The following is a 23549-nucleotide window of genomic DNA, read 5'->3' as shown; positions in this document are numbered from 1 at the left end:
CAGCCTCCATCTTGGCTTGGCTGCTCTCTGTACCATCTGGAGCCTGGGCACAGCTGCCCACAGTCTCTGCCCTCGTGCCCCAGGTGGCTCTGTTGGCACACAGCTCGCCTATGCCAGGCCAGCTGACAGTTTGACAGCCAGAATACCCTGCCCTTCTAAGCCGTGTCAGGACCAGGCCTGATGTGGGCATGGGGTAGGGGGTCAGTTGGGTGGAATTTCTGGACAACTTTATATTTCCTGGCTCTAGGCAGGCTTATCCAAGAGGGATGACAGGGTGCAGGCAGGTCTAGCCCCATGGATTTTGGCCACTCTCCTCATCCCTAAAACAGATCTTACACCATAAGGTTTTCTGGATAAGTGCCAATTCAGAAGGGCACAGAGGCTGTCTTGTAAGACTGGGGTTTCAGTGTTGGCTCTGCAGCCCACCTCTCCGTGACTGAGCTAAACCCCTGGCCTCTGTGCCTCAGTTTACCTCTCTATAAAGGGAGATTGAACCAGATGATGCACCAGGCTCCTCCTAGCCGGTCCCTTTGAGTGTGGCTCCTTCTCTGGGGTCAGCAAGCTCCCTCATAGGCCTGACTGAGCAGGGGCACCTCAGGTTCTTGGCTCTGCTGCTTGCTTCCTGGCAGCTGCAGAGCCTGGGCCAGGCAGAGGGTGGCTCCAAGGTACAATGCCTCCCAGGCAGAACCCTGGCAGACCTGAGGGTAAAGTAAGTTCATAGCCAGCTATCATTTCTGCTGCAAATGCCAAGGTTTTACCAGGGTGTGGCCCACATCTCCCCATTAAATGGAAAGATGACTGCTAGCGCTGTGCCCCTCTGTGCTAAAACCCTTACTGGCAGGATCTAACCAAATCCTTACAAACCCATGAAGTAGGTAAACTATCCCCATTTCCCAGGCAAAACTGGGGCTCGGAGAGGTCATATGACTTGCCTAAGGCCCCTCAACTGATCAGTGATGGAGCCGGGATTCAATCCAAGACTCAAAAGCCCCTGTTCTTCCCTTGGCCCAGGAGATAGGCCTGTCCGTGGCACAAGGCAAATCCAAAGTGGGAGACTCAGGCGGAGACCGGTACCTGTCAGGATCTGCCCCAGATGCCCTTTCCGAATAAGCCCTGCCTGATTCTGGAGGACATCCACTTGGAATTCTCCCAGTTCTGGGGAGGGCCTGGGGTTGCCAGGCACACAAGACGGGGCACTGGACCAGGAATCATGAGTCCTGGCCTCGAGTCCTGGCTTTGTCTTGGATTCACTGTGTGACCAAAGAGGATCTCTCAACTTCCCTGATTACAAGATTCCCTTATCTTTATCAAGTGCAGGAAAACAGCCTGCCCTGCCTCCCTTATTGAGGCTTTATGAGAGCTGAAGAGATAATGGATGTGAAAACTGTGAAGGTTCTTTTTTTTTTTTTTTTTTTTTTTTATTTTGCTGTATTTATATTTTCCTTATTGAAATATTTTAAAGCAAATTCCAGATATCATAATTTTAGCACTTCAGTATTTCAGTACAAATCTGTAAAAAATAAGGATATTTTCTTATATAACCACTATACAGTATCATGCTTAACAAAATTAGTAAGTATTCTTTATTCAGAGTTTATATTTTAATTTCCTTAATGTCTAGAAATTAGCTTTTTCGCAGTCGGTTTGTTCGAGTTAGGATTCAAATTCTTCTACACATTGTATCTGGTGTTTAGATTTCTTTTTTTTTTTTTTTTTTTTTTTTAATTTATGAAGTATTTATTGATCATTCTTGGGTGTTTCTCGGAGAGGGGGATGTGGCAGGGTCATAGGATAATAGTGGAGAGAAGGTCAGGAGATAAACACATGAACAAAGGTCTCTGGTTTTCCTAGGCAGAGGTCCCTGCGGCCTTCTGCAGTGTTTGTGCCCCTGGGTACTTGAGATTAGGGAGTGGTGATGACTCTTAAAGAGCATGCTGCCTTCAAGCATCTGTTTAACAAAGCACATCTTGCACCGCCCTTAATCCATTTAACCCTGAGTTGACACAGCATATGTTTCAGAGAGCATGGGGCTGGGGGAAAGGCCATAGATCAACAGCATCCCAAGGCAGAAGAATTTCTCCTAGTCAGAACAAAATGGAGTCTCCTATGCCCACCCCTTTCTACACAGACACAGCAACAATCTGATCTCTCCTTCCTTTCCCCACACTTCCCCCCCTTCTTTTCAACAAAATCGCCATCGTCCTCATGGCCCGCTCCCGATGGTCGCTGTCTCTTCGGAGCTGTTGGGTACACCTCCCAGACAGGGCAGCCGGGCAGAGGCGCTCCTCACCTCCCAGACAGGGCGGCCGGGCAGAGGCGCTCCTCGCTTCCCAGATGGGGCCGCCCGGGCAGAGGCGCTCCTCTCCTCCCAGACGGGGCGGCCGGGCAGAGGCGCTCCTCACTTCCCCAATGGGGCCGCCCGGGCAGAGGTGCTCCTCGCTTCCCAGACGGGGCCGCCCGGGCAGAGGCGCTCCTCGCTTCCCAGACGGGGCCGCCCGGGCAGAGGCGCTCCTCACTTCCTCCCAGACCGGGTGGCAGCCGGGCAGAGGCGCTCCTCACCTCCCAGACGGGGCGGCCGGGCAGAGGCGCTCCTCACTTCCCAGACGGGGCGGCCCAGCAGAGGCGCTCCTCACTTCCCAGACCGGGCGGCCGGGCAGAGGCGCTCCTCACTTCCCAGACGGGGCGGCCGGGCAGAGACGCTCCTCACTTCCTCCCAGACGGGGTGGCGGCCAGGCAGAGGCGCTCCTCACCTCCCAGACAGGGCGGCCGGGCAGAGGCGCTCCTCACTTCCCAGACGGGGCGACCGGGCAGAGGCGCTCCTCACTTCCCAGACTGGGCGGCCGGGCAGAGGCGCTCCTCACGTCTTCCTCCCAGACGGGGTGGCGGCCAGGCAGAGGCGCTCCTCACTTCCCAGAGGGGGCGGCCGGGCAGAGGTGCTCCTCACTTCCTCCCAGACGGGGTGGCAGCCGGGCAGAGGCACTCCTCACCTCCCAGACGGGGCGGCCGGGCAGAGGTGCTCCTCACCTCCCAGACGGAGTGGCCAGGCAGAGGCGCTCCTCACTTCCCATATGGGGTGGCGGCCGGGCAGAGGCGCTCCTCACTTCCCAGATGGGGCAGCCAGGCAGAGGCGCTCCTCACTTCCTCCCAGACGGGGTGGCGGCCAGGCAGAGGCGCTCCTCACCTCCCAGACGGGGCGGCCGGGCAGAGGTGCTCCTCATCTCCCAGACGGGGCGGCCGGGCAGAGGTGCTCCTCATCTCCCAGACGGGGCGGCCGGGCAGAGGTGCTCCTCATCTCCCAGACGGGGAGGCCGGGCAGAGGTGCTCCTCATCTCCCAGACGGGGCGGCCGGGCAGAGGTGCTCCTCACTTCCTCCCAGACGGGGTGATGGCCGGGCAGAGGCACTCCTCACCTCCCAGACGGGGCGGCTGGGCAGAGGCGCTCCTCACCTCCCAGACGGAGTGGTCAGGCTGAGGCGCTCCTCACTTCCCATATGGGGTGGCGGCCAGGCAGAGGCGCTCCTCACTTCCCAGATGGGGCAGCCGGGCAGAGGCGCTCCTCACTTCCTCCCAGACGGGGTGGCGGCCAGGCAGAGGCGCTCCTCACTTCCCAGACGGGGCGGCCGGGCAGAGGTGCTCCTCACTTCCTCCCAGACGGGGTGGCGGCCGGGCAGAGGCGCTCCTCACCTCCCAGACGGGGCGGCCGGGCAGAGGCGCTCCTCCCTTCCCAGACGGAGTGGCCAGGCAGAGGCGCTCCCCACCTCCCAGAGTGGGCGGCCGGGCAGAGGCACTCCTCACTTCCCAGAGTGGGCAGCCGGGCAGAGGCGCTCCTCACTTCCCATAGGGGGTGGCAGCCGGGCAGAGGCGCTCCTCACTTCCCAGATGGGGCAGCTGGGCAGAGGTCCTCCTCACTTCCTCCCAGACGGGGTGGCGGCCAGGCAGAGGCGCTCCTCACCTCCCAGACGGGGCGGCCGGGCAGAGGCACTCCTCACCTCCCAGAGTGGGCGGCCGGGCAGAGGCGCTCCTCACTTCCCAGAGTGGGCGGCCGGGCAGAGGCGCTCCTCACTTCCCAGAGTGGGCGGCTGGGCAGAGGCGCTCCTCACTTCCCATAGGGGGTGGCAGCCGGGCAGAGGCGCTCCTCACTTCCCAGATGGGGCACCTGGGCAGAGGTGCTCCTCACTTCCTCCCAGACGGGGTGGCGGCCAGGCAGAGGCGCTCCTCACCTCCCAGACGGGGCGGCCGGGCAGAGGCACTCCTCACCTCCCAGAAGGGGCGGCTGGGCAGAGGCGCTCCTCACCTCCCAGAAGGGGCGGCTGGGCAGAGGCGCTCCTCACTTCCCATATGGGGTGGCAGCCGGGCAGAGGCGCTCCTCACTTCCCAGATGGGGTGGCGGCCAGGCAGAGGCGCTCCTCACTTCCCAGATGGGGCAACCGGGCAGAGGCGCTCCTCACTTCCTCCCAGACGGGGTGGCGGCCAGGCAGAGGCGCTCCTCACCTCCCAGACGGGGCGGCCGGGCAGAGGTGCTCCTCATCTCCCAGACGGGGCAGCCGGGCAGAGGCGCTCCTCACTTCCTCCCAGACGGGGTGGCAGCCGGGCAGAGGCGCTCCTCACATCCCAGACGATGGGCGGCCGGGCAGAGGCGCCCCTCACTTCCCAGATAGGGCGGCCGGGCAGAGGGGCTCCTCACATCCCAGACGACGGGCAGCCAGGCAGAGATGCTCCTCACTTCCTAGACGGGGTGGCGGCGGGGCAGAGGCTGTAATCTTAGCACTTTAAGAGGCCAAGGCAGGAGGCTGGTATGTGGAGGTTGCAGCGAGCCGAGATCACACCACTGCACTCCAGCCTGAGCACCATTGAGCATTGAGTTAGCGAGACTCCGTCTGCAATCCCAGCATCTCGGGAGGCCGAGGCAGGCAGATCACTCGAGGCCAGGAGCTGGAGACCAGCCCGGTCAACACGGCGAAACCCCGTCTCCACCAAAAATACAACCATTCAGGCGTGGCGGCGCGCGCCTGCAATCCCAGGCACTCGGCAGGCCGAGGCAGGAGAGTCACAGGAGCCCGAGGCGGGGAGGTTGCAGCGAGCCGAGATCATGGCAGTACAGTCCAGCTTCGATAACAGTGGGAGACCGAAAAAAGAAGGAGAGGCAGACCGAAGAAAGGGGAGAGGGAGAGGGAGAGGGAGAGGGAGAGGGAGAGGGCACTGTGAAGGTTCTTATGGGAAAGTTGTGATTATCCTATGGTTGCTGTGAGGGAGCACAGGTGTGTGAGGGCATGCACGTGCCAGGACACATTTGAGGAGGCTGTGTGCGTGTAAGTGGGCCTGTGTGCGTGTAAGTGGGCCTGTGTCTGAGTATACATAGGTGATGGTGACCAAGAGAGCCTAGGAGACCTGTAGCCAGCATCTGGGGGTGGGGATCGCACACAAGAGTCATCTTTGAGCTCATCTGCCTAGGCCGGGTTGTACTGGTGCAAATGAGTACAAAAACTGTAGTGCCATCTCACCTGTGGGTTACGCCATTAGGACACGTGCTGGAGGCCTGACTGACAGCTTCTATGGGGACAGACAGGCCAGATGAGGCTGCTGAGTTAGAGGTTGGCAGAAGACAACCTGAATCCTTCCCACCTCCCATCCTGGAAAGGGCCAGCCTCTCAAAGTGGCTATATTTCTTCCTTGAGCTGACCCCATGGTCTGCTGGAAGCAGGGCAGTGTTAGACAGCCCAGGGTCCTGGAGTAATTGTCCTCAGCTCCCTCTGCTTCTGTCTTCCCCCTGCCTGGCCCCCAGGTCCCCTCCTGTCACTGGCTATGGGTATGGAAGACAGCCCTCAAGAATAGAGCTGACATTTCAATCTGTCTCCCAGGCTCTACAGATGCCTGCAAATTGCATCAAGACTTCATCACCCCTCCTGTCTGACACCCAGCCCTGTCTGGCCTCTGTCAGCCTGGCCCTCAAACAAGTGACAAATTACATTCCAGCCACTGCAGCAGACCCGCAAGAGGGTGCTTGAAACCCAGGGGACCAGAGCTGCACAGACAGCCTCTGGTTGAGAACAGGGAGCCTTCTGGATAGGAGCCACTTCATTCCACACTCTCATCCCAACCCTCACCACTTGACTGTGCTGGGAGCCAGGCCAGCTTGAAAGGGCCATGCCTCCCCTGGACCAGAGGGGGCCAGAGTTCTCAGTCTCAGTTTTCCCAGCTTTACAGACTGCTAGGAGCAAGGGTGGCTGGTGGGAACTCAAATCCCAACATCTTAAAAAAGCCAGGCCAAGCCAAGACCCACCTCCTTGCTAAACCTGGGGGGGCTGGAGCTTGGGAATAAAGATGTCTAGATGTTATTTCTACAGAAGATGCCCCCATGAAGAAGTTGGGAGGATAGGGAGCTGCCTTGTCTCAGCAAGGCAAGACTGCCTAACCCCTATGTGACCTTTTGCAAGTTCCTTAGCCTCTCTGAGCCTCTGTTACTTGTGGGTATTTTACCACCTATCTTATAGAATCGTGGTGAGGATGAAAAGCACCTAGTACAAGGCTTGACACACTCTATGATGGCAATTGTTGTTACTCTGTTGCTGCAGCTTCTCTCTGGTCCCAAAGCAGCAAGATCAGGAACAAGAAGCTAGAGGTCAAGCCAGAGGTATATGAGGAACTAGGAAGAAAATACAAATTAATTTCTAGTAACACTTCTCTGCCTTTGCTTTCGTGGTAATTTCCCTGCAGTGAGCATCCTCCCTTCCTCCTTCTCCCAGTGCTCCTCTCTTCAAGGCACTCTGAGACCCACCTGCTTCAGGCGCTTTCCCTGAGCCTCTGAGCCCTTCGCTCTCCCCCCGAGGATTCCTGCTGCCTGCATTCAGTGCCACTTAAGGCAGAATTATATGCTGCCTGGCATCTCTCGATAATTACAGATTCCACGTGTGTGAGTCTTGTTTTCCCAACTCTAGAATCACAGAATCTCCAAGTTTGAAGGGACCTCATCCAGCCTCCGCCTGCTGCAGGAATTCCCTGAGGAATGTCCCCAGCAGATGGTCAGGCAGCCTCCGCCCAAACGTGCCTGGGTGGGGAGTTTCTCACAGAGAGGAGACGCCTCGGCCTCCAGCACCCTGCCTTGAGCCTTCTCTTCAGCCCAAAGACCCACCAGGTCTTTCCTCTCAGGCAGGGGTAGGGACCTCTCCCTGCGCAGCTGCCCCTTCTGGAGTCCCCAGGGCACATCTCTTCTCAGCACCCAGTCTGAGGGGCCCTGAGCCTCGCAGCAGCCATCTCCTTGGACCTGGCTGGGCTCAGCATCCTCTATGCTTCTCAGCTCACAAGTATCTGATGGGGAATGTCCCTCCAGCAGCCCACACATTTACTCTTTCCACACGTCTTTGTTGAGACTGGCCAGTGAAGGGGGCACTGTGAGCCAACATGCCACCCTGGGCTTTACCAGCAAGATAGGCAGGGGCCAGTGGGGAGAGTCTGAAACAGAAGGACTGCCTGGCCTAGCCTGGGAGGCAGAGGATGCGGCCCTAAGATCTGAAAAGATGACCAGCTTCGCCAGGAGAGGAAGAAGGGAAGGCATTGCCCCCTCAGAGTACCATATGTGGATGCCCAGGGGGCAGAAGTGAGGGGTGGTCTGCGGCTGCAGTGCACATTAATGAGGGCCGCAGAGACACTGGCACCAAATGTGAGCTGGGCAGTTTGGACCTTGTCCTCTGGGCAATCTGAAATCAGCAGGACATGAGTTGGGGATGGGAAGTGTGAGACAGACAGAAAGCCATTCTCAAGTGAAAAATAATGGGCAGGAGGTAATTAGGGCCAGGACAGTAACAAAAGGATAGAGAGGAGGAACCCATTGGAGTATTTGGGAAATAAGACTGGGAAGGATTTGGTGACTTACTGATACCACCTAACCATCCCAGGTGGTCAACCCTTGAAACCCTGCTTCAGAGCAACATGGTAGGAACCTTGAGCCCATGTAGATCAGTGCTTTTGAGTTGCCCGAGGATCCTATTAAAATGCAGAGTATGCTTTAGTGGGTCTGAGGTGGGGTCTGAGATTCTGTATTTCTTTTTTTTTTTTTTTTTTTTGAAATGGAGTTTCGCTTTTTTGTCCAGGCTGGAGTGCAATGGCGCGATCTCGGCTCACCGCAACCTCCGCCTCCCAGGTTCAAGCGATTCTCCTGCCTCAGCCGCTTGAGTAGCTGGGATTACAGGCATGCGCCACCATGCCCGGCTAATTTTTGTATTTTTAGTAGAGACGGGGTTTCTCCATGTTGGTCAGGCTGGTCTTGAAATCCTGACCTCAGGTGATCCACCCGTCTGGGCCTCCCAAAGTGCTGGAATTACAGGCGTGAGCCACAGCGCCAAGATTCTGCATTTCTTACAAGTTCCCAGGTGAGGCTGATGCTGCTGGTCCAGGAACCACATTTTAAGCAGCAGAGAACTCCACTAGTTCGTTTTATAAAATGAGGAAACTAAGTTCAAATAGCAGCATATTTGTCCAAGATCACATGGTTAGGATGAGGTCCCAGATCTCTGGGCTCCCAATCAATCCAGTGTTCCTTCTATCAAGCCATGCTGCTAATTTCCCTCTGGGCAGAGTCCGTCCTTGTCTAATCCTTGTTTGCCTGAATGGAGGCATGGAGCCCAGAAAGACGCTCAAGGGACTGAGGGCCTGAAGATCAGCGTGGTAGCAGAGGAGACTGTGACAGCCAGGGGAAAGGATCGGAGAAAGAGGCTCAGAAAAAAGAGAGAATCACGATTGACATGCGGAGGGGCGTGGTGTAAGGCCCAGCTGACAGTTAGCAGGGGCCAAGTTGGGCAGGGCCTTGAGGGCTAAGCAAAGAGTTCGGACTACATATTATCGCCTTCACGGACTCAATGGGGAGCCACTGGAGGACTTAAACAAGGAAGCACCATGATCAGCAACAGATCTAAGACTGTTAGCTGGCTATAGTTCAGAAAATACTGCTGTAGAGGGAGGAGTGGGTTAAGCCCTACAGGCAGGACGACTGGCCAGGAGGCTGCTGCAGTGATCTAGGTGCACAGCAACGGCGATAGGCTGGGGAATGGCAGTGGGGATGAAGAGTAATGAACAGATTTGAGATCCAGTTGACAGGACTGAATGACTGACTAGGTATGAGGGAGGAGGCAAGATGCCAGTTTCTGATTTGGACACCCAGGGAGATAGCGAGATCATTCCCAGGGGAACTGCTGGCTGGGGGAAGACAGTCACCTAGCGTGAAGCAGGCTGGGTGTGAAGCATCCAACAGGGATGTCCAAGGGAAGCTGGGCACATGGATCTGATATTTAAGACCTCATACTGCTGACCAGGGCCTCGGACACCATCTGGTTCAATACACCTACCCCATCCCTACTTTACAGATGAGAAAACAGAGCCCAGGGAGGGGAAGGACAGGAAGCAGTTGGTGTATCTGAAAAGCTTGGAGACAGAAAGATGTGTTTACAAACCCCAGTTCTGCTAAGAATCTCTATGTGACCTTGGATAATTTACTTAATCTCTGAACTTCTGGTCCTGTCTCACACTGAGATGAGCAACTCCTGCACTGCTGAAGTGCCCAGCTCAGGGCCTGGGGGCTCCGATGCTCAAGGAGCATTGAGGATTGATCTACCCAGGGCCTGCAGGATCCTGAGGGCGGCAGGATCCAGGCAGCAGGAAGAAGTCTGACTACTTTGCTTTTCTACTCCACCGACAGGTCCAGAATATCAGCCTCCGGGAAGGGGAGACAGTGACTGTGGAAGGCCTGGGGGGGCCTGACCCACTGCCCCTGGCCAACCAGTCTTTCCTGCTGCGGGGCCAAGTCATCCGCAGCCCCACCCACCAAGTGGCCCTGAGGTTCCAGAGCCTCCCACCACCGGCTGGCCCTGGCACCTTCCATTTCCATTACCAAGGTAAGGCCTGGGTAGTTGAAGGCGGAACCAGCCCAGACTCACTGCCCTCCTTGCTGGGGAGGGGGGTCGCTGTGCAATTACATCCTAGAGGGAAGGAGCAGAGAGGGGCTAGTGACACATAGCACGAATGTCCAGTGAAGCTCTGGACAATTGGAGGTAAGTATCGCGTATCTGAAACCTCCAGGATCTTCTCTCTTCCACCCACCACCCTGCAGAGAGCTGGTCTTGACTCAGGATCAGGTAGCCTCTAGGTGTGCCCGTTGTCCCTCATTCATTCATTCAGCAAATTTTCCTAGGCACCTGCTCTTTGCCAGGCTTGTGTTGGACACTGGCAATGTCAGGATGCACCAAGGTCCTTGTCCTCAAGTTCTTTCTTTCTCAGGAGGAGGCAGACACTTAAACAGGCAATAACAATAGAAGCCCGAATGCAAGAGGGTGAAGGTCAAAGGGATCTGACAATGACCATCTGGAGGTCTTAGCTGCCAGACTGCCCTTCCTGAACTGCCTCACCCACCTTGACCTGGCCCATGCCCCAATCAGCTCAGAACACCTCTGGAAATAAGGGAGCAGCATGATGTAATGAAAAAAATCACAGACTCAGGCAATGGGCAGATCTGTGTTTGAATCTCCTCACTGGCTGTTGACCTTGGACAGGTCATTTGACCTCTCTGACCCTTCTGCTGTAATATGAAACCAAAACACCTACCCCACAAAGTCATGGTTAGGATTAAGCAAAATGGTACATGTCAAGTGCTTAGCACATGCTTCATTAAGGAAACCAGTATTACATGAATGGCAGGATGGGAAAGGGAGGAAAATGGGCTCAGGACTTTGCCGCTCTCTCAGCTGTGTCCCTCCTACCCATCCCCCTCTCTGAGCACAAAGTCAGCTTGATCCTTTGCATGGGTTAACTAGTTGAGACTAGGGAGAACTAATAGGGAAATAATTGGTGTGAACAATCAAGGGATTGTCTTGCATTGTCATGGACCACTTCTGCGGCCCTGCAGGGGACAATAGCCGGGCAGAAGAGCCAGCACTCTGGAGATGGGGCTGCTTGGAACCCCACCTAAGGAGCACTCACCCCACCCTCACCCCTCCACCCAAACTAAGGGAGCAGTCTGGCATAGCAGCAGGGAGCCTGGAAGTGGATGGGACTGCAGAGTGGCTTGGCAGAGGCAAGGGGCCAGCTGAGGCAAGGGTGAAATGTCTGGGCGGCCCAGCTAGCCTCCCTAATGGCTCATCAATCCTCCCTGGCAGCAGGCATAATTTCATGCCATGATAACCTTCTCTCTTGCTGCAAATTCCTTTGCACAAAACTCCGGACCTCCTCTCTGTCGGGCCAGACAAAGGTGGCTGAATGGCAGTGAGCTGGAGGCCCAGCAAGGGGGAGCAACCTCCAAGGAAGGGCTGGAAGAGCTGGCCTGGTCCTGCCTCCTTCTCAGCTCCCAGAAGCCCTCCCTCGTCAGCCCAGTTTTTGTCAATGATCAGCTCTTGCCTTAATGAGTGTAATTCCCCTAATTATAGGCTGTAATTAGCCCTGATCCCAGAGATGGGAACAGGAGGAGCGTGTGCTCACACGCGAATCTCCGTGGGCTAGAGAAAGAGGGTGCCAGAAGAGGGGATGAGGGGCCTAGTACCCACACCTGTGCTGGAGCTGTCCAGGCTGATGTTGGAGGTCACAAGGATGAGCCCTCACAAGGGCCTTATCGCAGGACCAAGTTCCAACTCCCCTCCCACAGCCTCAGGCAGGGTGGGGGAGGCAGACGGCCCTGACAGACATCCCCCCTCCTCCATCCTCAGCATTCCTGGCACTGGACTTGGCTCCAGAAACAGACTCCAGTGAGAAAATAACTCAACAGATTGCAGCGATGCAGGCTCCCCGGGAACGGTTGTCATGGCAACAGGAGGAAGCTCATCCTGGGAAGTGATACTTTAACTACTATGGAGTCTGGGGGCTTCATTGTCTGCCCCCAGCCTCCTACAGTTCCAGCCCAGTTCCACCCCATTCCAGCCCAGTTTCCTCATCTGTGAAACGAGGGCCCTCCCTTACTAGAGTGGTGATAAGAACTCAAAGGGGAAGATGTAAGGGGAAATGCTGGGCCTGAGCCTGGCTCATGGTCTAGACCCCATAGGCATCAGTTAACCTCTTAACCTCCTCCACTCTGGGCGTGGTGCCCCACACCCCTTTCCCTGTCCTATCCTGGCCTGAGATCTCTCCCCAGGTCACTGTGAGTGGCTGCCCTGGACAACCACCCAGAGCAGGCTTGTCTGTTACTCTCAGATTTCTCCGACCCCTGAACCCAAGTTTCTACTTCAAATGGGGAAGCAGGTGGGGTGGTGGTGGAAAGCAAGAAGGCTTCAGAGCCCAGGAGCTTCAAGTTCCTGGTCTAGTACTTCCTTGCTGTGTGATGAGGGCACAGGGTCTCTCTGAACCTGTTCTCCTCATCTGAAAATGGGCTAATAGCCCCTACCTTGCCTGCCTTTCTCCCAAGCATATTGTAGACATCAAGAAAGAAGAGTGTGAAGGCATTTTAGAATCTGGAAAGTACATGCAGATGTGAGGTGCTATTATTAATCAAGATTACAAACAATAACAGCAGGCTGATGTCTTAGGCATTTGTTCAGGAACTGCACATATGTTTTCTCACTTAACCTCCACAACCTTGGATGTAATACTGAAAATGGGTGGATAAATGAGGCAACTGAGGCACAGAGAATTTAGGTAACTTGCCCATGGTGGCACAGCACATAGGGAAGAAGTCTGCATTCAAACCCAGGCAGTCTGACCCAGAGCCCACCTGCTAAGCACTGCCCTGTACTGCCTGCCAAGCACAACTAGCCACTTACTGACCATTCTCTCCAGAGCCCCGCGAGAGACAGAAGAGGGGCAGTTCTCCTCCCACTTTCACAGACATAGTAACAGGACAGGTGAAAGTCATAAAACTCAAATTTCTGGACCCTGGTCTGCCCAGAGACAGCCTCTTTTTCTTTTTCTTTTTAATGGGGGGAAGAAAGAGAGCCCATTTTTCTATTCACACAAAGGCACCCAGGAACAGAGGCCTTGCATGGACCTCTCCTCCCAATTTACCTGATACCATCAGTGGGGCTGCCCCCTACCCCAAGACCCAAGTTCTTCAGTCTAGACAGTCCTCACTTTTCCTACCACCCCAAGGGTTATCAGGCTCTGTAGCACAAGCCTCTCAGCCTCTCCTTGACCCCTCCAGGCCTTTGCTCTCACCTCTTAGACGCAAGCCAGGATCTTCACTTTTTTTTTTGAGAGTCTCGCTCTGTCACCCAGGCTGGAGTGCAGTAGCGCAATCTCCACTCACTGCAACCTCTGCCTCCCAAGTTCAAGCGATTCTCCTGCCTCAGCCTCCCAAGTAACTGGGACTACAGGCGCGTGCCACCATGCCCAGATCATTTTGGTTTTTTTTTTTTTTTTTTGTATTTTTAGTAGAGATGGGGTTTTACCATGTTAGCTGGTCTTGAACTCCCGATTTTGTGATCCACCTGCTTCGGCCTCTCAAAGTGCTGGGATTACACATGTGAGCCACTGCGCCCAGCCGGATCTTCACTTTTATTTTATTTTATTTTATTTATCTATTTTATTTTTTGGGACGTGGAGTCTCACTCTGTCGCCCAGGCTGGAGTGCAGTGGCAAGATATCGACTCACTGCAACCTCCATCTCCCAGGTCCAAGCGATTCTCCTGCCTCAGCCTCCCGAGTAGCTGGGATAACAGGTGCCCGCCACCATGCCCAGCTAATATTTTTGTATTTTTTTAGTAGAGATGGGTTTTTGCCATGTTGGCCAGGCTGGTCTTGAACTCTTGACCTCAGGCCATCCGTCCGCCTCAGCCTCCCAAAGTGCTGGGATTACAGGCGTGAGCCACCGCACGGGGTTGATCCTTTTAGCTACCACCCCAGCTTGACCCCGGGATTGGGATATGCCAGATTGTTTTGTAGGATTTGCTGCCACCATTTGGTCAAATTTGGTATGACAATTCCAAAGCTACCAGCTTTCCCAGGGCAACTTGCTCTTCCCCCAACTTCCAAGAAGGTAGTGCACTGCCTCCCTACCCTCGTCCCCATCTTTTTCTTGTTTGTTTGATGTTGTTTTTCGAAACAGGGACTCACTCTGTCACCTAGGCTGGAGCGCAGTGGTGCAATCATAGTTCACTGCAGCCTTAAACTCCTAGGCTCAAGCGATCCCACTTCAGCCTCCTGAGTAGCTAAGACTACAGGTACACATCACCATGCCTGGGTATTTTTTAAACAATTTTTATAGAGATGGGGACCTAACTATGTTGCCCAGGCTGCTCTCAAACTCCTGGCCTCAAGCAATCCTCCTACCTTGCCCCAGCCTACCACCATTCTGGATTTTGTTTGTAAGTTTGTTTTTTTGAGATGAAGTCTCACTCTTGTCCCCTAGGCTGGAGCGCAATGGCACGATCTTGGCTCACTGCAACCTCCACCTGCCAGGTTCAAGTGATTCTCCTGCCTCAGCCTCTCGAGTAGCTGGGATTACAGGTGCCTGCCATCACGCCCGGCTGATTTTTGTATATTTAGTAGAGATGAGGCTTCTCCATGTTGGCCAGGCTGGTCTCGAACTCCTGACCTCAGGTGATCCGCCCACTTCGGCCTCCCAAAGTGCTGGGATTACAGGCGTGAGCCACCACTCCCGGCTGTTTGTTTGTTTTGAGATGGAGTTTTGCTCTTGTTGCCCAAGCTGGAATGCAATGGCACGATCTCGGCTCACCACAACCTCCACCTCCCGGGTTCAAGCCATTCTCCTGCCTCAGCCTCCCCAGTAGCTGGGATTACAGGCATGCGCCACCATGCCCGGCTAATTTTGTATTTTTAGTAGACACGGGGTTTATCCATGTTGGTCAGGCTGGTCTCGAACTCCCGACCTCAGGTGATCTGCCCGCCTCGGCCTCCCAAAGTGCTGGGATTACAGGCATGAGACACCGGCCCGGCCACCATTCTGTTTTTAAAAGAAGTCCATGGCCATTGGCCTCAAGCTTTTTAGCATTTCTCAGTGAATACTGTGAAAGCCTTTACTGTCTGATTTCAGTCTTTGCTGCTGCAATTCATATTTATTCCCTAAAGGAAAAACAGTATCAACACTTTACATCAGTATAGGTTTTTCAGTATTTCAAGTGCTTTCATGTCTACAAGTCATTCAATAGGCATTTCTTGAAGATATATTATCATCTGGGTACCAGAGATACCAAGCTAGATAAAATACTATCCCATTTCTTCTCACAGTAACCCTGTAGGTGGGCTGGGATTTTAAACCTCATTTAACAAATGAGGAAACACACACACACAAAGGTTAAATAACCTGCCTAAAGTGTCATAAAGCTTGAGCCAGAACCTAACCCTTCTAATTTCCAGCTCTGTGTCTGCTCCACTAACCAGCCCAGGCTGCTGGAAATATCATTGGCACCTTCTAGGGAGGAGATTGGAGTTGTTTTGGAACTCCTAGTGCTTCCTCTGGCCCCAAATGACACCTCCAGGAAGACTGAGGCAGACCTCCCCCAACCAATGGCCCAGCTCCCACCCCCACCCTGCACACATACACAGTGTCGCCCATTCTCTGTTTGCAGCCTATCTCCTGAGCTGCCACTTTCCCCGTCGTCCAGCTTACGGAGATGTGACTGTCACCAGCCTCCACCCAGGGGGTAGTGCCCGCTTCCATTGTGCCACTGGCTACCAGCTGAAGGGCACCAGGCGTCTCACCTGTCTCAATGCCACCCAGCCCTTCTGGGATTCAAAGGAGCCCATCTGCATCGGTGAGTGTCCCCAGGGGAAAGGGCTCAGTGCTGAGCAGAGAAGTGAGGTGGGGGCTCATCCCTGCTCTCTATTGCTGTCTGCCACTTTCATTTGCTCTTCATAAGGAAGCCAGAAAATGGCCATGCACCTCAGTGGCATTCATCCAACCTGCACTTACTGAGCATCTGCCAGATGAAGGCACCACAGGTATAAACAGCTGAATTAAACAGGGACTCTGCCCTCAAAGAACCCACATTTCCAGGAAAGGGGAAAGGAGAAAGCACAGAGGTCACCAATTTCCAGGGCAAGAAGTAAAAAGCACCAATGAAAAGACATAAAGTGACCTGGGAGGCGAGGGCGCAATCATTCTTAGCTGGACATTTAGGAGGCTTCCTAGGGGAGGAGGCACTGCCGGTTTGACATTTAAATGGAGAGAACAACGTGGGCAGGGACATAGAGGCAGGAAGGTGAGAGTGTTTAGGGACACAAGACAGACAGGTTTGGCTGAAGCCTGAGACATGTGGCAATGGAAGGGCCTTGAGTGTCAGGGCAAGATACAGGCTGAGGAGCTGTTGAAGCTTATGAGAAGGGAGGGGCTTAGAATTCCTCAGGAGATGACTGGGAGGCCAGCCAGGCAAGACAGTTTGAACTTAGATTGTGATTTGGGGAATGAAGCAGAGGGAAGTTCCAGAAACTGATGGGAACTGGGAAAAGGGAAAGAGGACTCCCAGTTCTGGTCCTGAGTGATCAGGTCTGGGATTGCTGCCAATGAAAAGGGGCTTGTTGGAGAAAGGAAGATGCAGTGTTTGGTTTGCAGTATGAAAGGCAACTTGGGCTTTTTTTTCTTTTCTTTTCTTTTTTGAGACAGAGTCTCGCTCTTTCACCCAGGCCAGACTGCAGTGGCGCTATCTCTGCTCACTGCAAGCTCTGCCTCCCGGGTTCACGCCATTCTCCTGCCTCAGCCTCCCGAGTAGCTGGGACTACAGGCGCCCGCCACCACTCCCAGCTAATTTTTTTGTATTTTTAGTAGAGACGGGGTTTCACCATGTTAGCCAAGATGGTCTTGATCTCCTGACCTCGTGATCCACCCGCCTTGGCCTCCCAAAGTGCTGGGATTACAGGCGTGAGACACCGCGCCCGGCTGGGCTTTTTTTTTTTTAGTGGGTATGGGCTTAGGCTTTTGAATCTTTTTTTTTTTTTTTTTTTTTTTTGAGATGGAGTCTCCCTCTGTCACCCAGGCTGGAGTGCAGTGGCACGATCTCCACTCACTGCAACCTCCTTCTCCCAGGTTCAAGCAATTCTCCTGCCTCACCCTCCAGTAGCTGGGGTTACAGGTGCATGCCACCACACCCAGCTAATTTTTTTGTATTTTTAGTAGAGATGGGGTTTCACCGTGTTGGCCAGTCTGATCTCGAACTCTTGACCTCAGGTGATCCACCTGCCTCGACCTCCCAAAGTGCTGGGATTACAGACTTGAACCACCATAACCAGCCATGAATCTTATTTCATTCTATAAATTCTTCCTGGGTGCCAGGCACAACCAGAGTTAAATAACACAGACGCATTCTCAGCCCTCGAGGATCTAGCAGGGAGGTTGGCAAGCAGCTCAGTGCAGAGGATGCTACAATAGGAGTAAAGGCAGAGTGGTGGAGGAGCCCGAGGGACAGAGAGCTACTCCAAGATGAGAGAGGAGGCAAGCAAGGCTTCCCAAGGAGACAGCATGGAAGGATTTCAGAAATATTAGTTTGGGAAAGTGGGGTAGATTCCTGGAACAGCATATGCAGAGGTGTGCAGGCATGAAATAGCACAAGATAGTGAGCACACAGTGAAATGTGCCTGAAGCAGCGGGTATGCAGGGAGAGGGGACTGAAGCTGAGTCTAGAGAGAGTTGGATTCATAAAGGGCTTGAACACCATTTTCATCTTTAACTCTATCCTGAGGGTAATGGGGAGCCACTAAGCAATTTTAAGCAAAGCATGGGGCATGATCAGATTTGAAGGGCAGTTCCATTCTGAGACCAAGCCAAGGCAGATCTGTCCTTTCTGCAGAGAAGAAACTTGCCCCAGTCCCCTAGGAGCTTTACTAGGTTAAAATATTCTGCTGCCTTGAGCATTTGGAGACAAAGGTCCTGTGTATTGGTCATGGCAGCCTGGTCTCTGAGAGTCGGGTAGGTCAGAGCTATGTGTCCGGGAGAGGAAAGCACTGCCTGGAACCAGCCATACTCCTCTTGCCTGAGGCCCCCTCTCTGGCCTCACATAACCGCCAGGAGTTTGTGGCCAAGTAACCCAGCAATCCTCACAGATAGCCATAGGCAAGCTGTTCAGTCTCTCCTTAGAAAGAGAGGACAGCCCCAAGCCAGTGGGGTCAGCACTAGAAAGGTCAGTCAGCCCAGGAACGGCAGTGGTAGTGAGGCCGGGTCGATGGCATGCACATCAGGTGTTTCCCGCCCGGATCTAGTGCTAACCCCTTTTTACATTCATTCACTCATTTTACTCAACCAACACTGAACACCAACACTGTGCCTGGCCTGAAAAGACCTGGTTGCTGCTCCAGGGGGTCCTAGTTAAGGGACATACCCAAACAACTGATTTTAGGAAAGTGGCATGAGGTAGAAGTAGCAGATGTATCCAAGAAGGTTGAAGCCCACAGTAAGGGCTTTAATAAAGTCCACCTAGGGAGAATCAGCCTTCTAGAGAAGTCAGCAGAGAGGGAAAGTGACTTACCTGGGCACACAACCAGGCAGTGATACATCTACCCACAGTCAAGAGAGTTGCCCTGGTCAGTCCCAGGCGTGTGAAAGGTTAGGCAGCAGGATTCTGGAGCTCAGGCTGCCTGGAGATGCAGGTTCACAGGGCTAAAAGGTTGACCTTCAGGACCATGAGGGCCAAGATGGCAGGGAGGCAAGGTCCTCGCTTCTCCAAGCAGAGGATACAGAGCTGGGATAGGGAGGAAGGCATGTTAGGCTGCCTGGGTTCAGGCAGGGGCCTAGCGTACGTCCTGTCCTGGTCTTACAGCTGCCTGTGGCGGAGTGATCCGCAACGCCACCACTGGCCGCATCGTCTCTCCAGGCTTCCCGGGCAACTACAGCAACAACCTCACCTGTCACTGGCTGCTTGAGGCTCCTGAGGGCCAGCGGCTACACCTGCACTTTGAGAAGGTTTCCCTGGCAGAGGATGATGACAGGTGAGGGGCTGTCCTAGTGGAATGGGAGTGCCTGGCCTGGTAATACCCTGCTGGAGAGACACTACCCAAGCCTGGGGTCACACCCCGTCTGGGTCAGCCACCAGCCTACATAGCTGCCACTCTCCTGGTTCAGGCTCATCATTCGCAATGGGGACAACGTGGAGGCCCCACCGGTGTATGATTCCTATGAGGTGGAATACCTGCCCATTGAGGGCCTGCTCAGCTCTGGCAAACACTTCTTTGTCGAGCTCAGTACTGACAGCAGCGGGGCGGCTGCAGGCATGGCCCTGCGCTATGAGGGTGAGCCTGCTGGGGCCTCACTGGGGGTGGGGGGTCCAGGGGGATGGGCTCAGGCCTAGGGTCTTTCTCCCACACCCTACCCCTCTCTGCCTCCATGCTGTTACTCCTTCCAAGTCAGCCCCTGCTCACTCAGTACTTAGGCCCCGTTTCCCTGCCCCTCTCTTTGGGTCGGGGATCCCTACCCCAGCTTTTCAGGAAACCTCTGCCTGGACCCAGGCCCTATGGTCCAAGGGAATAAATTCTCCAGATTTTGGAAAGCAAAAAAGGCCTCAACCCTTAAGAAAGAATTGCTGTAAGAGACATTCTAGAACCATTTATGCATGCATGCATTGATTAATTCATTCAAAAAACATGTATGGAGTACCTTCTGTGTACTAAGCACAAAACCAGGCACTGGGAAGAGGATGGTGATCAAGATGGCCTCCTGAGCATAACAGGGATGGATGCTCTTGGCTGTCCCTCCTCCATCACCTTCCTGCTCCAACCCCGGGACATATATTTGTCATTCGTACCCAGGAAAAGAAAGGCTCTGGGGAGGGAAGTAGGGGGATGCTTGCCCACTGTGTTTAATACCAGTCAAGGCTGAGCTGGGCTGGGCCCTGTGGTTTACAGCCTTCCAGCAGGGCCATTGCTATGAGCCCTTTGTCAAATACGGTAACTTCAGCAGCAGCGCACCCACCTACCCTGTGGGTACCACTGTGGAGTTCAGCTGCGACCCTGGCTACACCCTGGAGCAGGGCTCCATCATCATCGAGTGTGTTGACCCCCATGACCCCCAGTGGAATGAGACAGAGCCAGCCTGCCGAGGTCAGTAGACACCAGTGGATGGGCCCGCCAGGCAAAAAGCAGGGTCATACCAGGGGAATAGCAGCAGAGCCCGGGACCACAGGGGCCCTGTGATATGCATGGTTCAGGCTTCCTCCAAGGAGGAGGTGGGGGGTCCCAGCAATTGGTGGGCACTCCTGCGGGCAGATGGTAAGCAACACCATGGTAAGCTGGAAAAGACCCTTCTGGGCCTCCCCTGCCTTCCAGCCGTGTGCAGCGGGGAGACCACAGACTCGGCTGGCGTGGTGCTCTCTCCCAACTGGCCCGAGCCCTATGGTCGTGGGCAGGATTGCATCTGGGGTGTGCATGTGGAAGAGGACAAGCGCATCATGCTGGACGTCCGAGTGTGAGTGCCTACCGGGTCAGGCCGAGCCAACTCCTGAGGTCTGGGGATATTCCTTGTTCAGCCCATCCTCGGGCCCCCAGGCCGGCTCTGCCCTGACGCTCCTCCTTCACAGGCTGCGCATAGGCCCTGGTGATGTGCTTACCTTCTATGATGGGGATGACCTGACGGCCCGGGTGCTGGGCCAGTACTCAGGGCCTCATAGCCACTTCAAGCTCTTTACCTCCATGGCTGATGTCACCATTCAGTTCCAGTCGGACCCCGGGACCTCAGTGCTGGGCTACCAGCAGGGCTTCGTCATCCACTTCTTTGGTGAGCTTGTCCCTACCCCACTCAGAGTGCAGACAGCAAGCCATGGCAAGTCAAAGAGGCCAGGGCAGTGAGGTGCCTGAATGCTGTCTCAGACAAAAGGAAGCTGGAAAAGCACCAGGGATCACCTGGAGGAAGCTAGTCCTGTTCTCCATCTGCCCTGAGGGGGGGCCAGAATTCTATAGTGGCAAGAGGGGTTTGGGTAGGCAGCAGAACAACTTTCTTTTTCTTCCTTTTGTTTTTTTTTTTTTCTGAGACAGTTTCTCTCTGTCACCCAGACCATGGTGCGAGCTCTGCTCATTGCAACCTCCACCCCCTGGGCTCAAGCGATCCTCGTGCCTCATCCTCCTGAGTAGCTAGAATTACAGGCACACGCCACCACGCCTGGCTAATTTTTGTATTTTTAGTGGAGACAGGGTTTTGCCATGTTGGCCTGGCTGGTCTCGAACTCCTGGCTTCAAGTGATCTGCCCACCTCAGCCTCCCAAAGTGCTGGGATTACAGCTCTGAGCCACTGCAGCTGGCCAGAACAACTTTCAAGCAAAAATGGGGGAACTAAGGAAAGGTGCTGGCTTCTATCTTTCTGACAATCTTTCATAGAAGTGACAGTTTCCCTCACCCTACCTGGCCCCATCTCTCAGGCCTAAGGAACTGGTCAAGGTGCTTTTGGAAGTAAGGCCAAAGCTTAAATGGTAACCCTGGAATCTAGGAGACAGAGCAATGTCAGAGGCAGTCAAGGAGGGGCCCTTGAGCAGGGAGGAATGGATCCCTGAGGCCGCCCAGGACAGTCTAGGTCCAAGACAAACTAGCAGGAGCCAGAGTGCCCTCAAGGTGAGGGGGACAGTCACTTTGGTGCTGGCTGAGGGCCTGCATCTTGTGCCTCTGTGCCCCCAGAGGTGCCCCGCAATGACACATGTCCGGAGTTGCCTGAGATCCCCAATGGCTGGAAGAGCCCATCGCAGCCTGAGCTAGTGCATGGCACCGTGGTCACTTACCAGTGCTACCCTGGCTACCAGGTGGTCGGATCCAGTGTCCTCATGTGCCAATGGGACCTAACTTGGAGTGAGGACCTGCCCTCATGCCAGAGGGGTGAGTATACCTGTTCCCCATGCTCCCCTTCCCAACACAACCTCCAAACCTCTCTCCTGGATTCCGAACCAGACTGTAGCTGTTATTAGCTAGTATCCTCAAAGTTCCTTCACCTCTTATAGCCTCAGTTTCCTCATCTGTGAAATGGGGATGATACCTTTTCGTGGGGTTATCAGCCACGTACTCTAAGTATTTCATTCCTGGTAGATGGCCAATCAGTGTTTATCGAACCTAATAGATGGGAAGGGGACAAATGGGGGGACACACCAGCATAATGGTAGGGACAGATACATAGTGGGTAGACCCATATGACATGAAGAAGTTAGCTGGCCTGGAACAAAGCCAGGGTGGACTGGCCTCTGCTTAGTTCTCCTTGGGCTACTTCTCTCCATCATCCCCTACCCATAGTGACTTCCTGCCATGATCCTGGAGATGTGGAGCACAGCCGACGCCTCATATCCAGCCCCAAGTTTCCCGTGGGGGCCACTGTGCAATATATCTGTGACCAGGGTTTTGTGCTGACGGGCAGCTCCATCCTCACCTGTCATGATCGCCAGGCTGGCAGCCCCAAGTGGAGTGACCGGGCCCCTAAATGTCTCTGTAAGTGTCAATTGAGTAGGAGGGAAAACCTCTAGCTGGAGATAAAAGATGCTGCCCTGGAGGCCAAGGGCATGACACCCTCACTGCGCTCTGCCTGCTTTGCAGTGGAACAGCTCAAGCCATGCCATGGTCTCAGTGCCCCTGAGAATGGTGCCCGAAGTCCTGAGAAGCGGCTACACCCAGCAGGGGCCACCATCCACTTCTCGTGTGCCCCTGGCTATGTGCTGAAGGGCCAGGCCAGCATCAAGTGTGTGCCTGGGCACCCCTCGCATTGGAGTGACCCCCCACCCATCTGTAGGGCTGGTGAGTGCCCTGTCACCCCTCAAAACCCTCCCTGGCCTATAGAGCTGCTCTGGCAAAGATGTCCAATGTTGAGAACCAGAACCACCTGCCCATGCCACCTTCATGTTACCCTTGGTCTCCCCAGTCTCTGCCAGATCCTTCTGACCTGGCATCACCAAGACAAATGTTGGAGTGGCCTCTCCTTGGACAAATCCTTCCCATGATCATCCCACTACCTCCTCTCCCTGCCTTAGTGGTTTGGCCCATTGGGCTCACCCACTGCCCTTGGCCCTCCCCTTTTGTTCCAGCCTCTCTGGATGGGTTCTACAACAGTCGCAGCCTGGATGGTGAGTCTCCACCCTTGAGGGCCAGAGAAATGGTCTCCCTGGCCCTGGTTCTCACAGCTCCCAGGTCATGGGCTTCCCAAGGAGGGAGGGCAGAGAAAGAGAGAGGTTTGGGCCTAGCAGGATAAAAAGCTCCTTTCCTGCACCCAGCCAGCTAGAGGGAGCTGGTAGCCAGATGCCCTTTGGCAGAGGTGACAGAATATGGGCTCCAGGTGACAGAGACCTCTGCTCCAGTCCCACCCTCTGTATCTTCAGTTGCCAAGGCACCTGCTGCCTCCAGCACCCTGGATGCTGCCCACATTGCAGCTGCCATCTTCTTGCCACTGGTGGCGATGGTGTTGTTGGTAGGAGGTGTATACTTCTACTTCTCCAGGTGAGTCTGGCTTCTCTTTCTGCTCTGCATACCTGCATACCTCACTCCTACCCAGTGCTCCTGACTTGCAGGCTTCTCTGCCCCACAGGCTCCAGGGAAAAAGCTCCCTGCAGCTGCCCCGCACACGCCCCCGCCCCTACAACCGCATTACCATAGAGTCAGCGTTTGACAATCCAACTTACGAGACTGGAGTAAGTAACCATGCCAGCCTTGCCACCCTATCCAAGACCCAGTTCTTTGCTT

The 23549-nt window shown here is 54.6% G+C and overlaps 1 protein-coding gene across 4 annotated transcripts in view; it reads left to right on the top strand.

The window, feature by feature from the left end:
- Positions 1–23549, top strand: part of SEZ6 (seizure related 6 homolog) — a 58368-nt gene that overhangs the window by 30598 nt on the left and 4221 nt on the right. For all 4 annotated transcript variants that reach the window (XM_063656092.1, XM_063656091.1, XM_054458765.2 and 1 more), the window contains exons 4-16: positions 9688–9883; positions 15494–15679; positions 18674–18842; positions 18976–19142; positions 19755–19949; positions 20175–20313; positions 20426–20622; positions 21513–21707; positions 22116–22307; positions 22413–22610; positions 22898–22936; positions 23189–23306; positions 23395–23497. In XM_063656092.1, the coding sequence (XP_063512162.1) occupies positions 9688–9883; positions 15494–15679; positions 18674–18842; positions 18976–19142; positions 19755–19949; positions 20175–20313; positions 20426–20622; positions 21513–21707; positions 22116–22307; positions 22413–22610; positions 22898–22936; positions 23189–23306; positions 23395–23497 (2094 nt within the window). The remainder of the gene's footprint in view (positions 1–9687; positions 9884–15493; positions 15680–18673; positions 18843–18975; positions 19143–19754; positions 19950–20174; positions 20314–20425; positions 20623–21512; positions 21708–22115; positions 22308–22412; positions 22611–22897; positions 22937–23188; positions 23307–23394; positions 23498–23549) is intronic.

This window comes from Pongo pygmaeus, chromosome 19 (genome assembly GCF_028885625.2).
Source record: "Pongo pygmaeus isolate AG05252 chromosome 19, NHGRI_mPonPyg2-v2.0_pri, whole genome shotgun sequence".
Lineage (NCBI taxonomy): Eukaryota > Metazoa > Chordata > Mammalia > Primates > Hominidae > Pongo > Pongo pygmaeus.
This window is presented reverse-complemented; position numbering and strand designations above follow the sequence as displayed.